The sequence below is a fragment of the Centropristis striata genome, chromosome 7 (genome assembly GCF_030273125.1).
Source record: "Centropristis striata isolate RG_2023a ecotype Rhode Island chromosome 7, C.striata_1.0, whole genome shotgun sequence".
NCBI lineage: Eukaryota > Metazoa > Chordata > Actinopteri > Perciformes > Serranidae > Centropristis > Centropristis striata.
The window spans coordinates 16,698,873-16,714,852 of record NC_081523.1 but is presented as its reverse complement, the minus strand read 5'-3'; the positions used below and the strand labels follow the sequence as shown (position 1 = coordinate 16,714,852).

The 15,980-nt window shown below is 38.1% G+C and overlaps 1 protein-coding gene across 1 annotated transcript; it reads right to left on the bottom strand.

Annotated features, from left to right (window-relative positions):
* Window positions 1-74: 74 nt before the first annotated feature.
* tmc2b (transmembrane channel-like 2b) lies at window positions 75-14,520 on the bottom strand. Its single transcript, XM_059336726.1, has 20 exons — window positions 14,475-14,520; window positions 14,284-14,322; window positions 13,612-14,005; window positions 11,763-11,909; window positions 10,002-10,092; window positions 9,817-9,898; window positions 9,628-9,734; window positions 8,536-8,634; window positions 7,717-7,859; window positions 7,490-7,637; window positions 7,176-7,370; window positions 6,304-6,483; window positions 5,871-6,029; window positions 5,636-5,764; window positions 3,618-3,685; window positions 3,139-3,378; window positions 1,896-2,021; window positions 1,296-1,374; window positions 1,048-1,177; window positions 75-945 (listed from the first exon to the last, which is right to left on the bottom strand). Exons 1-20 carry the CDS (start codon window positions 14,518-14,520, stop codon window positions 722-724), a joined length of 2,826 nt encoding a protein of 941 aa, XP_059192709.1. The 3' UTR covers window positions 75-721.
* Between the last annotated feature and the right edge of the window lie 1,460 nt (window positions 14,521-15,980).

Sequence of the window (15,980 nt, the reverse complement as noted above, 5' to 3'; positions counted from 1 at the left end):
ATTCCCACTCCGCCATAAAGTGAACTCTCTTCAAGTCACACTGACAGCTCAATAAAGCACCCTTCATTAGGATGAAACAGTTTGAATACAGCCACAAGCTTCTGGACAAACTTACTTCCCTCCGCCAAAAACAGACAGAGAGAAAGAGATAGAAAAATAGTTTAAAAAATAGGCTATGATTTAAAAATGATGAACAGTGTAATGGTTTAGAATTGCTTAAATGTTCACACTAGCCTATTAGGGATAAAGAGAAAATGCAATGTACAGAGAAACTAAAGGTGAAATAAATAAATAAAGCTTACTTCACCTTCTTTGGTCAGATTTCTCTCTCTTTTTTGTAAATACAGAATTTTTCATTGTTTTTTGCAACAGTGCAACACTTTTTTGCAAATTTGCAACACTTTAGCATTACATTAATACTGCTGTCTAGAGTAGATAAGGGTCATAAATTCAATGTTACATTTAAGTTATAAATACATGACAAAAAATGTCTGTCTTAGTTTGAGCAGTTTACGTTTGTACGGATATTCTCACGGACCTGTTGTACGGACCCTCCACATGAACACACAAGCGCTGTGGAAGTAGGTAAGGGAGTGGGAGGGAGCAGGGAGGAGGAGTTTGAGAAAGGTCCCATATCTGCAGCAGTCATGTAAACAGACACTGGTTGTCTGTGGTGAATTGTAAATATATCGTCTGGATTTTCGTCAATGAATCACTCTTCTTATCGCCTCGGAGGCCCACCCCGACCTCTTCCTCTTCCTCTCCCAGGCCCAGGTTGAGGCCCCCCAGCATTTCCAGGAGGGCCCCTTCTTGGCCCCGGGGCACGGGTCACTGGAGCTCTGGGGTTCGGTGCAGCCAGTGACACATCTTTTTGCAGATTAACTCCTTTTCCTGCTGCACCTGGCTTCACTTTAGGAGACTTGCTACCCTTCTCGATTACGACATCTGAGAAGACAGATGGAGAGCAAAATGAGTGGCGAGGACAGTCGGGTGCAAATTGGCTGAATGCTGCACAATAAAAGAATATGTGTGTGTGTGTGTGTGTACCAGGTGGGGGTGGCTCCTCCTCGGTGGGAGGCGGTATTAGAGACTTGTTTGGCAGCAGGTCCTCCAAGTCTTTCATCACTTGATTAGTGCTGTCCTTGTTGTTCCTGCGATTCTTCTCCTCGTCTCGAGCCTGAAGTGAGCCAATAAACCCCAACAAGTCATTTATTTGATTGAAATTGTACAAAGGAAGTATTGAATCAAAAAGGGAAACAACAGTAAGGAAACAGAACTTGGACTCTCATACTGACCATTTGCATCTTCCTTTTAAGGTCGATGTTTGCTTGTTGGTATCCCTTTGACACTGCGTTCAGGTAGTAGAGGGCCAACCTGGTTTATAGAATTATAAGTCTTTTAGGTGAAAGCTATTATAAACAGGGCGGATTCATTCCAGTACCTACAGGTGCAACTCAATAAATTAGAAAATCATAGAAAAGTTTACTTATGTCAGTAATTCAATTCAAAAAGTGGAAATAACACTTTATATAGATCCATTACACACAGAATGAAACATTTCATGTCTTAATTTATCTAATTTCTTCTAATTATAATGATTATGGCTTACATTTAATGAAGACCTAAAAGTCAGTGTATCAAAAAAAAAGTTCAATTTTAAAAAGTATGTTTAATATGGAAATGTTGGCCTCTGAAATGTATCTCCATTTATATGACTCAATACTTGGTTGGGGCTATTTGACTTGAACTACTGGAAATGGACTTTGCCATGATATTCTAATTTATTGAGATGCGCCTGTAGTTATGTTTGCCTTCCTCTCCAGTATACATGAAACAGCATTTCACCACTTTTTTTTCAGGTACAATTCAGTATTTTCCATTTAAATGATACTTACACCATGAGGAGGACAGCAGGCATGATCAGTCCAGGGTTGGTGGCGTACGTAAAAATGTTCCCAATGAAAGCTGGTAGATCCTGTTCTATAGTCTCCATGACCACGTCATACATCTTCTCCTGACCACTGGAGAAAAACACGATCAAATAAAAAACACTGTTTGTTGTATAATGATAAAAAAAAATGTCCACCAAGCCACAAATGTGAGACAGTTTTACTTTATTAAAGCTTTAAAAAAGGCTTGGCCGACCTTTAAAGCGACTGCAGATGCAAATAAGCAATAAGTTCTGGTACAATACGTTTATCTTTTTTAACTTTTAGCTATAAACCCTTAAAAAAGAAAAAAGAAAATGTGAAGTGTTTTTTCACTAGGGGTTGCAACAAGTGGAAATGTATAGTACAACAGAGAACATGGCGAGAGGAAAAATCCTAACTGTACTTACTTTTTAAGATTTGAAGTTCAAGTTCACAAACTGATTGCAAATACTACACTGTTGTATGTTTCTTATCACAGGTTAGAAGAGAGAAGACTTAACTACACGCTCTTAGTTGCACTGTAAGACACTGAACAGTTCTAATTATAAGTCAACAGTTGTATTTGACCCAGTACTGTACGTATACTGGTGCAGTTGAGGGAAGAAAAAACGTAATTCTTTATAAAACTTGCACAACAGTTACCTCCTTGAATGCTGTATTGAAGCGTATGTCATCATTTCACTTTTATTTGGTGTTGACATGGTCGACTTAGTAGATCCTGACTTTCAGATGACATCAGATTTGAACTATATTTATATATTTTTTAAGTTTATCGTGTTTTGATATGATTAAAGCCTTTTCTTTTATTGAATAAGAACCGTTAAAATCCAGGTTACTTGTGGATCTTATTTGGATTGTTTGAATATTTATTCCTAAATAAGAGACAATGAATAATGCCACTACTGACTTAAAAGCTGATTGTTTTATTTGTTCTTTCTTGCTGATCAGCCATGAAGTTAATGTTTGCTACATCTGAACTAATTCGGCAAAGGCATTTCCATATCCCATTATCCAATTTCATAACTTTTTCCAAAAAAGCTAAAGGCACCACAAGTGAAAAGTGAAAACTATTTTGCACAGTTGAGGAAGTTCAATCAAATTTTGCCATTTAGCTCTAACAGGATATTTTAAAATGTGCATAAAATATGTGAATAAAAACAGAGTTACTATCATCATTTCAGTCCTACTGTTTCTATCTCTTACTGACCTGAAGGGCCCACAGTCGAAGGACGGGGACAAGGTCATAATGGTGTAGACGACAGGCAGCAGGCTGAGGAACAGCACGAGCAGCAACAGGCCCATGTAGAAGTTGTTGGACCGTGAGGCCTTGAAAACTCGCTCATGAGGAACGTTACAGCACATCACCGCCCAGCACTGGTAGTACATCGAGACCAGGAGACGCAAAACGTTCAGACCCACCAGACCTGGAGCGTAAAATGCTCCCATCCTGCAAAAAACAGCAGCAACATTCAGAAACAATACTTAATTATCAGCCAACATGGAAAAAAATACTCTAATTGGCGATTTGAAGAGGCAGCCACTCCACACTCACTATTTTCCTAATTATCGGCACACTGGAGACAGTTTTGTAGCAAAGTTAAGCTCATCAGCCAACAATTAGTCCGGTTAGAGAATGCAGAATGAGACAGAGGATAAAATCAACCATGCAGATGTGGAGTTATTCACCAAATCATTCCTTGATTGAAGACGAGCCCCAGCACATTTCCACTGATGTCAAACTCTCCATATGAAGGCTGGAATCAACACAACAACATGATAAGCACGCTCAAATTAATTAATAAAACCAGCTGGATACACTTTGCATTTTCTCCTCTCTACATGTTTCTCTCTCTCTGTAATTAAGTTCTCTTTGCAGTGTCCTGTTTCACTGAATGTTAGGGATCAGCTGTCTTGCCAGATGTCATTGTATGGTATCAGGTTGACTTGGATCCAATATGTACAATGCTGTACTCACACCCTGTTCAATAATAGCTGAATGACACAGTGGCTATACAATGTTGACATAAACTGAAACACCAACTTTAAATTCCCCTTCAGCTGCTTGACTGCAGGTGTGCTGTAACATGATGTTTACAACACAGGATATTGCATAATGTTTTGTTGAATAGATAAAAAGAAAATATAATTAATCCATCTATTATTTACTAAATCTCGTCAAACAAAAACATGTGATGAAGAGGCCATCCTTAGCCAAAAAATAGCTGTGTCGGTAACTTTTGCATGCAAGTTATTACATCTCATATTTATATTTGTTGGCCATAGTTGAATGACGAGAGTGAAGGAGGAAGTCATGCAGAAAAGAATAATGACTGAGAAAGTCCATTTGGGGTCAGTGGGAGAGGTGATGAATGGGTAAAAAAAAACATAAGACTCGAACTTTAGAAGGCAGCTGTTCATGTCCCATGAGAAACAAAAAGTCAACAGTGTCGTTTTAGGTTATGCAATGTTTGTACAATTCTTTACCACACATAACTTAATGTTTTTTTCAAAAACCTAACAACTTAGTTGTGTTAAAATAATCAAGAGGTTTTATTTCACAATATCAACCATGTGACTATACTGCCCTACAAACCCTAACTGCAGTAACTAACTCCTTGATGTCTGTTTTATCTTGTGACAAAGTTTTAGATTTCAATTTTGCTTTATTTCAGAGAAATAATTACATAAAAACCACAAAATCCAACTCAAAATCAAGCAGTAATTGCATTTACCATGGTCTGCTTTGAATATATATACTAATTTAGGGAAACTATTATCTAGATAGTGATGAAGTAAAAAGTGAGATAAAATTATATTAAGACTAAAATATAACATTACGTTATAATATTAAGTCTAAAATCCGTAAATCTTAGATGGAGTTGTTAAACACTTTTAAATACACTCATAACAAAATCTATTTGAAAATGTTTATTCACTAAAAACAAAATATAAAAGCTGAAAGAAGATGATAACATTGTAGTTACTGCACTCTGTTTTTGCATTACTATTAAAACCTTTTACAGCAATGCAGTTACTACGTTTTTGGGGTCAAATGTCAAATATTTCATCATGGTTTTTGAGCATAAAGTTACATCATCAATACATGTAGAAATAAGTGTCATATCACTTACCTACATATAACCAATTTGTCTTTCCAGGTAAAAACGTTAAAAACCTTTAAAGCAGTTTTTCTCAGTTTTACCTTTTGCATAGTTACTGTAGTTAGACTTTGTAGGGCAGTATAGCCCCTTTCAAAATTCAGTTCCAAGCTGTGTGACGTTTTGCCTTCAGTTTGTATGTGCCAGAGGCATAATGGGGGGACCAAGTGCTCACGGCTCTGTACCGCCTCCAGAGGTCGTAACAGGGGCATTAAACGTTGTAAAATATGTGTCGTACATTATTTGTAGGGCCAATGCTCAGATGATAACAAAGGAAGTAGACCTTATCATCAGAAACAGGCCTCTCATTCAAGTCCGACCGTAACTGAATCATGTTCAGCAAAATGCAGAACAACTTTGCTGGAGTATGTAGAATCTCTACAGCGTGAAACAGCAAGATGTGCAGTTCTTCCACCATGATTGTTTTGAATGCACTCGCTGCTGCCGTCACTTATTGTGCACGTACTGCCGCTGCTCTGTTAGACACCACTACGTCTCCTCCCACCAGCTGGGATTGTCCCCCTGATACACATTATGAGTACTCACAAATCCAGCCTCCAGGTCCCAGCACCAGCAGTAGTTGAGGAAGCGGACAATGACAGCTCGCACAAAGTCACCAATCAGGATGGTCAAATAGGTCACCTGCATGTCCGACACGATCAGCTTCACAAATTCCTACACAGCATAAGAAGCCAATGAGAAAAGAACCAAAAGAAATAAGGGCAAATACAAACCAACCAATCAAATGATGTCTCCAGTACAGTATAATACCAGTACTGACTATTCCCACTCCGGTCTCCCAGCAGGGTCCTCTGATGACGTCAGCTGGGTGCACATCTTGAGGAGGCACATCTGTCGTATTATAGAAGGAGCTGTAGTTGGCTTGGTACTGATTCAAAGCCCATATAGTTGAGTTCTTGATAGACTTTTCACTCTCCAACTAAAGAATAAACAACACAAAGCATACTCAATCCAGAGCAACTAAAACCTTACCTGTAGGTAAATCACACACAGTAATATGTAGTTTGCAGCCTGGATTTAAAGGAAAAGTCACACATTTTGGGAGTTGGACTAGAAGATTGATATTCAGGCATGTGCAAGATTGGCATCGATCTTCTCATTTACCTTTCCGCCAGCAAGCTAATTTCTCAATATGCTTTAAAGGTATGTGCTGTTACAACATGTTTAGGTTAGCTGTAGCTATTCTGTCATACCTTGGCAGTGACCTCATCAAACAGGGCAAAGAGGAAGGTGTAAAGGTTTCCCAGGAAGAGGGCAAAGATTCGTCCCAGCTGCCACTTCAGGGCAATACGAGGGTGATAATCTTCCAACTCTGCGATGGTTTCAAACAAAGGAGGACACACCAGCCCCAGCAGAGACATCACAAACTCCACCTGGTACAATGGACAAGAGAGTTGGATTACTCATCTAATTTTTCACTCTTATTAGGTGCGTTTCCATGAGGTACTTTTCCCTCTAGTGAGCCACTATGGGTGTGGCTTGGGAGAGAGGATCCGCCCAAGATCTGCCAAACTTCACCAATTAGCAGCTCTGGATGGTGCTCAGAAAGTACCTGCCTCCGGTAGGTACTTTACTGAGCCGCTACGTGAGTAGAACTTGACACAACCACAACATAACAGCGCCATGTTTAAAAGAAATAAGCAGAGCAGACGAGGTCGAGAGAGTCAAGAACAAAAACAAAGAAGAGAAGACCATGGACAAAGGAAAAAGAAAGACCACCGACTGTTTGGACTCGATGCATCGGTCTGCTGTCAGCGTAGTCTCACTGACGTCATGGTCAAAATTGTCGCTGAATAATCACGTAAGTGTCATAGAACTATTTACATCGCATTGGCAACATTGCCAACTCTGTAGGTAAGCCGCTACAAGAGTACCTGTATGGGAACAGAGGCCGAGGGGAACTAACTAGTGGGCATAGCCAAAACACTCCACACATATCGCTTTCCAAAAAGTACTCAGTGGAAACACGCCTATTGTCAAGCCTTAACTCTCCCACATTCAGCTCCCTGTGTTTTCCATAAAACACTAATCATAAAAGGTAAATAAATAGCAAATGTCAACCTGCCTCATTTTTCTCAAACCACGAGAGATCTTCGTTCTTCATATCTGCAAACTCCTGAGAACGTTTCACGACAAAGTAGATGAGAAATCCGCTGCCCCCGAGGCTGCACAGGATCAGAACGTTTGCCAGAACCCTGAGGAAGCGTCGGAGATGGATGTTCTCATCCTTCTGGTTCTCCTGTTCGTCCACGATGGATTCCTAGAGCAGGGGAAATTGGTTCGTTTTAGGGAAAAATTACTTGACATTTTTGGTGCATGGTGGGAAATCCTTGCTTGTGTTGCAACGTTCATCCCGCCAACACAATCACACTTGCTGACCTTGAAGCTGGTGGTGATGGAGGCAAACTTATTGTCTGCAGTCTCAGGGTTTCCTATCAGGTAATCCCAGCTGGTGAACATCTTCCAGCTGAAGATGAACTCTCCCTCCTCCGCCCCGTCCCCTCCCTCATTAGAGTTACGAGCCATCCTGAGAAGAGAGAAGACTACATGACAAAAACACACAAACATCGCAGTCTGCAATAAATCTACATTTGATTTTGCCTTACGTTCTTATGACAACCATCAGGCTGTATCCAAAGATGCCGACGCCCACCAGCAGGTAGGACAGAGGGAGTCTGAACTTCAGCAGCCCGATCGTTCGCTCATTGTTGTAGAAGCCGTAGAACAAAACGGAGTACTTGAAGTATCCCTGTTGATGACAACGATTAAGACTAAACTTTATGTATCCCACAGTGGGGAGACAGGAGCTTAAGATGGTGTGATGGAGTTTTTAAAGATAAGAAAAAATAATTTAACTTTAAAAAAAGATAAGACATACACACACATAATATACACACATTATATGCACATTATATACATAAAACATTTGAAATAATTAAATGGCTGCTATTGGGCATTTGTTATTAATATTGCACATAGGGATTTTGCATGTTTTGTTTTTTGCTTTTTTTGGCATGTTAGACATATTTTTTATGTCATATGTTGTAATATGAACTATAAATGAAAAATATATGTGTATATATACACAGAGGATATACACTGTACAAAGTGTAAAAACTGCATTAAGTACAAAGGGTATAAAAAGCAGAATAAAGCAAATTTTATATATATATATATATGTATACTTTTACAGCAAAAAAGTGGAAAGTGTGCTAATTAGTATGTTGATAATAAGTATAACTATGATAAGTATAATAATATTGCAACATATTATACTAGTATAAAAGAAACAAAGAATAATATATAATATTATATACTTTTTGTGGTCAGATGCAAAAAAAAGAAATAATGCAAAAAAAGATTACAAATGCTCCACAAACAGGTGCCTAAAATAACTTTTCCCCAATTTAATAAAAGCTCCTCACTCCAAAGTCATTGAGTACAGAGAAGTCCATGGCTGTGGCTTGCTCCTCCCGAGGCACAGTTTTCCTGGGAATGGAGCCGTACGGGAGACCCATAAGAACCTAAAGACAAAGTAGAGTAGAGTCATTAGTATGTTTCCACGGTTCTTTGTTCCCTTGCTCTATAGCATGTGATGGGAACCTGGAAAAGCTTTTCCTCTACACTAAAAAAAATCTGTTTAATTTACGGTAAAATACCGGCAGCTGTAGTTGCCAGAACTTCACCATAAAAAATACAGTGAGCGTATGTAAATGTGAATATCAGCAAAAACTGTAATTTTTTACTGAAAAATCCCATTACTTTTAGGGTAATTGTGTCATCATGGCATTTCTCCATAAATTGTACATGAAAATTTTATATTTACTGCAAAACTATGTGTTTTCTAGAGTTTATGACAGTAGAATTCAAAATTTTATGCTATTCTTTGATTTAAGGTAATTAAAAGTGTCTACTACGGTGATATACAGTGTTTAATTTTACAGCCTATTTCTGATGCAATTTGACAGTGTTTTACTGTAATTTCTACAAACATTTTTTACAGTGTAGCTCTGTATTCACTTAATATGACATTGCCTTGAATAAGGGTTAGGTAAGGAGACAAAAAATAAAAATAGAAAAATAATCTCAAATGAGTCATGAATGTGCACATACTTTCAAGAAACAGAATAGCAAACAGAAAGACATAATAATGAGCAACTTTGGATTAAGAAAATTTTTTTTTTCAAAATTCAGATTCAGGCTTTCACACTACATTTGACATCACTGGACATTTTTGTGTCATAGATATGGATTGGAGTGCATTTATTTTTGGTTGAGAATAAAGTATGAACCATTTATGAGAATAGTCTGGACAGGTTTAGATCAGAAACATTTTTCCCTTTTTTTTAATCCACATTAACCCTCCTATTGTGCTTGGGTCAAATTTAACTCATTTCAATTTAAAATATTTCAGAAATATTGTCCAGTTAGCCCTAAATCTGAATCGCTGGGAAACTTATAAATGGTCCTGAAAACCTAATGTCGACAACCACCATAAAACACGAGAACAGCTGTACCTCAGGCAGCACCACCAGGCCAAACATGAACCCAAACAGGACCAGATTCAGACCATACATCCACCTCAGGAAGATAAAGTAGGACGCCACAGATGATCCAAAGTGACCTACAATTAGGAAAGCAGTGTTAGAAACAACAAATGTAATAACTCAGTGATTATTTTCCAATAATGTCTTGGTGGTACCAACTTTCTACGTCCTTTATCTTCCTCTCCCAGGGTATACAGGCTGTTTTGAAGTTCTCAAAGTCACGTTTAAACTTTATTAGTTTCTGAAATTGAAAGAAAACATTACAATGGTTATTCAAACAATATTATCCTCCTCGTAAAGTTTGTATTTTCGTCGATTTAAGTGTTGCAAAACGAGAAGATTACCTTGGCCATCATGACTTTGAATGCATATAGCTTCCTGCCTTTTCCTTTCCCAAGAGCTCCTTCAAATTTCTCCACAAACTCCTGGGCCTCCCTGTTGGATCAATGAGAGGAAATATCAAATGAACTGAAACTGAATTAATAAGTCAGTGGCAACAGGAACTACAGGGGAAAAAACAACATGTTTGGGATGATTTACTGATTGATGATGCGTTGTATATGTAAGAGCATCAGGAGGAAGACTTGGCAAGCAGCAGCTCAGTTAGCCACAACAACATGCATTAAACAGTGTCAAGCTCATGAAAAAGTTAAGGCACTTCACCTATCAGATTGCCTTGCTTACACTGATCTGTACATAAAGAAACACACACACTAACCTACACTGACCCTGGCAAGGCAGCCAGTATTGTTTACAGTCTTCTCACACTAAGAGGAAGATATCTAACAGGCTGAACTGCAGCCAACCATGTGCGTGCTGCTGCGAGTTTACCCGAGATTTACAAACAACTGTCCTCCTGTGTCTCCAGTGCATCGAACACAGGAAAGACTTATATAACTGGATACAGCAAATGAACATATATCTACCAGGATTACCAAGATGCTTCCAAAGGCCTTGTGTCAACATTATATTATTTACATTGACTACTTAACTTATGTAAGACTTTTATTTTAATCCTAACCATGACCTACATGCTAGCTTTAACCAAGAAGTATTCATTGAATCCACAATGTGAACCACGTGTTTCACATGTTAAAAACTGCAACTGTAGTGGAGCATTATATTTTGATGTGTCTGCATTACATTATGTAACAAACATACTAATTTTAACCCAAAACAGCCTATTTTTCTAAACCTAACCAAGTGGTTTTGGTGCCTAAACCTAATCAAACCATGACCATTTCACAACGTTAACTAAACTGAGAGTGACATTTAGGTATGAGGACATGTTGATCTCCTGTCACTAGAAGGGGCACTCATTTTTGGAAATGCGCTGGTAATTTTGAAGCATACAAACAAATGACCTATGTAGTCGTATGGATTGAAGGACTTCAGAATGTGATTATTTGGGCAAATCTTGGTATGCTCTAACAAAGAAATTTGGTAACGCTTTATAATAAGGTCCTTAATAACCATTAATTAACAAGTAATAAGGCATTGTTCTCGCTTTAGATCCGGTAGTTGCAAAAAGCATAGTTAACTTATAGTTGACTTATAATAGATGAGCAATAAAGTATATTTTAATATCAATAAGCAAACAAAATAAGATTAATAAAGGCATGGCAAAGACATAATGGGTGGGTCATGGGTGTTTGTAATGCCATTATTAACACTTAAATAAGCTTATAAACACACAATAATGTTAATAAGCATCTTGTAAGGACTTACAAGGGCCTTATTACTTGTTAATTAATGGTTATTACAAGGACCTTAATATAAAGTGTTACCAGAATTTTTTCTTTGTTTAACCACTCTGTAAAAAATTGTAGTTTTGAAGTTCCATAGAAGACAGCACTTATAAAGAGAAGTATACCAAACAGCTAAGGTAGCGATGAACAAGTTTAATGATGAATGATCAACATCACATGTACATGACATGAGTGATGGCATTTCAGGAAAGTGGCTGAAGGAAATGGCAACAAAAAAAAATGAGTGAGCAAAAAACAAATAAACAAGCAAAAGAAATCCATGAAAAACAAAATGCAGCAGCAATAACCAAGATGACAGTAATCAGATGATGTGAGTTTGTTGTTTTTTGTCTTTACTTGAGCAGTACGAGTCTCCTCTTCATGCGCCAGGGTTTGTTCCTTAACGTAGCGATCAGTTTCTTCTTCTCCTCTACCTGTTCCTTCAGGGCAGCGAGCTCGCCCTCCGACATAGATTCATCAGAATCAGAGGAGGAGGAGGAAGAGCTGATAAAGGGAAAGAGTGGTCACGTACCATGGCTTTGACAAGCCACTATCGGAGCCAAATCTAAACCTCAGAAAAATTAGAAACCGGTTTGTTTTATTGTGCTGCTCGTGTTTCTTGCCATTTAAAATCACTTTTGGGGCTCAAATATTTCAGGATTGCGTTTAAAATCCAAATTCAGTTTTGCATTTATTATCGGTTTGCAAGAACGTATTGAGCTATATAATATGATGCAAGTATGTACATTATTCTAAGTTATTACCTATGTTACGTTTTCTTTGCTTTCTGTGTTTTTCTGTGTTTGTTTGTCAGCAACATTACAGAAAAGCCACTGGCTGGATTTTCCATGATACCTGGTCATAAAGGGGCATAGCTTCCCTTTAATTGTGAGGTAGATCTGAATCACAGGGTGTATACACAAATTACTTTCATTAATATTGTGAGATTGGGCATTTGTCACGCTAATACAGAATAATGGCTATCAGTGTGTTGTTTAAATACTTTGAAGGACAAAATACAACATCCCTTTGCAGCATTCATGGCCGGGCTGGAACAACTTCGCATCTCAGGAAATGGCACCATCCAATGAGCATTTGAATGCATCACTGGCCTCAGTCTATATAATTTAATAATAAACTGAATTTTAGTAACTTAAGTGATCCTCTTCTCATCTAGCATCATCAGGTTACTTTTAAAATGTGTCCAATACTTTGATTTATGACCAAATAGCTGAAAAAAAAAAACATGTTAGCATGCTGATCTACGTGCCGATGTACAATACAGTGTCAAAGAGGCACTGAATGGACAGGCTTTGTCCAATGTGTTGTCCAACATCATCTGAAGGCAAAAGTGTTTATAGTTGGTCCAATTGGCCATAGAGTAGGGCGGATAAAAACATTTTCAGTATCAGTCCTGGAAGACATTATTCTGCCTCATGAGGTGGGCGTGAAGATTGGATTGCCCATTTTGGACACCACCTATCGTTATTTTTTCTTTAGGACAGCATGCTTTGCTATTTGTGTTTTTCATAGAACCACAGGGGGATACAATGGTAGGATATCTTCAAATCTATTTAGAATCAGTTGTTAAACTTACTTAGAGGAGGTTAAAAGCCCTGCAGCACTGTTTTGGCTAAAGTTAAAGAAAGTTGTTTTAGTGAGCAGGTTTTTAGTTTCACAGGATTAGAATTTTTCCTCTTGTTAAAGTCAAACCCTTCCTTCTTGACACTGAGTCGGTAGTTAGCTACATTTTAAAATGCAGCCAACTCCCAAACACTTCTTATGAAACAGTGGGAAGATCTGGTGTCTCAGGATGTTTTGTCCCGTTGCCTTTATTTTAAGGCAGTGAATGAATAATGGATGAACTAATGAGATTACACCATCCATCACGGCAGCCAAAAATCTGTATCACACAAACTTGTTCATCAATAATGAAATTAAATGATTAACAAGCCAGAGCCGTTATTGAACTTGAACATCTGACAACTGGTATACGCTACATTAAAACCAATCAACCAGATAATCTGTAAAAGCAATATATTCAGGGAAACAAGTGTGTTGTAATAATACTGAAGTTATTTGGGTGAATGTTTCATCTCCCTGAACATAATGCCACATAGCTTCATATCACTGGAGTCTGCATGAGCCCATGCGGGTGTGTGGAGCGTGCAGGTAAGTGAGAGACAGCTCTCAGAGAATACTGCACCTGCTCAACTTCGAATTCTTCTTTTTCTTGCCCTTCTCACCACCTGCATCCTTCCCTTGTTTCCCTTTAACATTTCCCTTCTTCTCTTTATTCTGCTCCTCTTTCTCCTTCTTGGACACAGTAGATCCTCGCTTTTTCTTTTTCCCTCGGTCTTCTTCGCTCTCCTCATCGCTCTCCTCTTGAGCTTTCTTCCTGGACGCTTTTGAAGTCTTTCTTTTCACACTCCGGTTGTCTTCCTCGTCGTCATCGTCGCTGTCCCGGGGCTTGGCTTTCTTTTTTCCTCTTTTCCTTGGTGCCTCGTCCTCTTCATCTTCTTCATCATCATCATCGCTGACTCGTTTGGCTTTACGTTGTGGTTTGGTTCTTCTGTTTTTAGCTCTCCTTCTGGCTTCATCTGAGAAAAACACATTTACATTCTAGTTAAGTAGCTGAAACATTCATCCATTATGACATCAGCAGTTTTATCACCAAAATAACAACAATAAAGTGAACAAGAATTCTCAAATTGTTCCATTTAGCCTCTATGAGTGAGGAAATTTGGTCAAAAGTTTCAAATAATCTTGAAAAAAAGAGACATCAACTAATTTGTCCATTACATAGTAGCAAATCTTAAAGACATAGTCATAAATGGCACAAAACTGCTTTTGTAACAAATAAAACAAAAAAACAAACCTTCACTTCCACTGTCAACAGCATCAATCTCCATCCCAACTGTGAACATGTAAAAAACACAAATTAAAGGGGATTCATCTCCATGCAAATAGATATCTAGCACTTAATGACTTTTACTCCAACACAATCAAAAATGTGAATATTGTATGCTGACAAATTTGATTGTTAGAAAAACACAGAAAAAATCTCACCATCTTCAACGTTAATTGCAATATTATTTTTCCTCTTTGGAGGCATTTTGCTGCGTGTCTTCTGGTAATTTCTTCCAGTTAGTCCTCTTCTGCCTCCTCTCCATCCATGAGTGACTCAGTGCAAGGGGCAGTTACACTTACACTGAAGATACTGTGTCAGAAAGCCAGGATACACACCCTCGCACACACATGCACGATCACACACACAAACACACAGGAACAGGTGGCTGTTCAAAGACCGGGCTCCTTGACGACCGTCGAAGACAACACAGTCCATTAGATGAGAACCAGGAGCCCACAGGAGAAAACAGGAGCAGACAATGGATCTGTCAATCAAAATGCTAATTGATATTTTACTGAAGCAACAAGCGCTCAGGTACAGTTAGCCTGCTGTAAAGAAGCAATGTGTTATTCCTGGACACATGTTCAAAAGAAAAGTGGGCAGTATTTAAAGTTGCGCAAGAATTACATGATTTACTCAATGCAGCGATGACACTGTATACATTTCAAACTATAAGACCTACACCTACACAATTACAACAGTCTGAAACGCAGAATCACTGTTTGTATTGGGGTCTTAATTTGAACTAAAGCTGCTTTGTGCTGTATAGCCAACAGTACCTAAGTTTTTGCCCTCTCTTTGGTCAGACTGGACACTACGGGGACTCACTATCGCCTCAAGGCTAGCTGATTAGCATGCTAATATCAGTAAATATCTCCGCAATATACTCCATCAACGTCCTGACATAACACCCACATTTTTACTTCTTCACATTCTGTTGATAATTTCAGTTAATTTGCAAAAAAATTATATAATAAACAACAATTAAATTCTGGAGGTTATCCGGAAATTAGAAATCAATACAACCGCAGTGCTTTTATTTTGAAGCGGATTTGTGCGTGCAGACATATGCACTTGCACAGAAATGCATTCCACAAAAAACACTGAGTTACCTTGTTACCCTGTCAAAAACACTGATTGCTTTTTGCATAATGATTTACTGCATAACATACATGCTTTATATTGTTTTTTGTGGTTTCAATGTATGTTGTGTTTAAAATAAAAGGAGAAGTGAGATAATGACTTGAGATTTTACTATTTTTACTATTTTGACTTAGTCCACATTAAATAGTCTTATCATAACATCAAGTGATGAAATTAATATTGAGCAGAATTTAGTTCAGAGTTTTGTTCTCATGTGACCCTTTGGGGGAATGAATTGCCTACCTCTGTCTTACACATTGCACATTTAATCCTCCATTTATTCTTTTTTTTTTTCAGATTTGATAATGGCTAAAAACTTGTACATTTGTTATATAATGTGTGTGATTAACAAGATGGTTGGGTTTTTGGCATCATTCATTTGCAACCAAGAAACGAGACACCAGAGTAAATGTAGAACAGAAAGGTCAGGGTGCATTAAAATTAGATGAAAGCTTAAGTAATCCTGAGTGAAAAGGGAAACAAGTCACTGTACTTAAATACTGTACAGAGTCCTCTGAGGG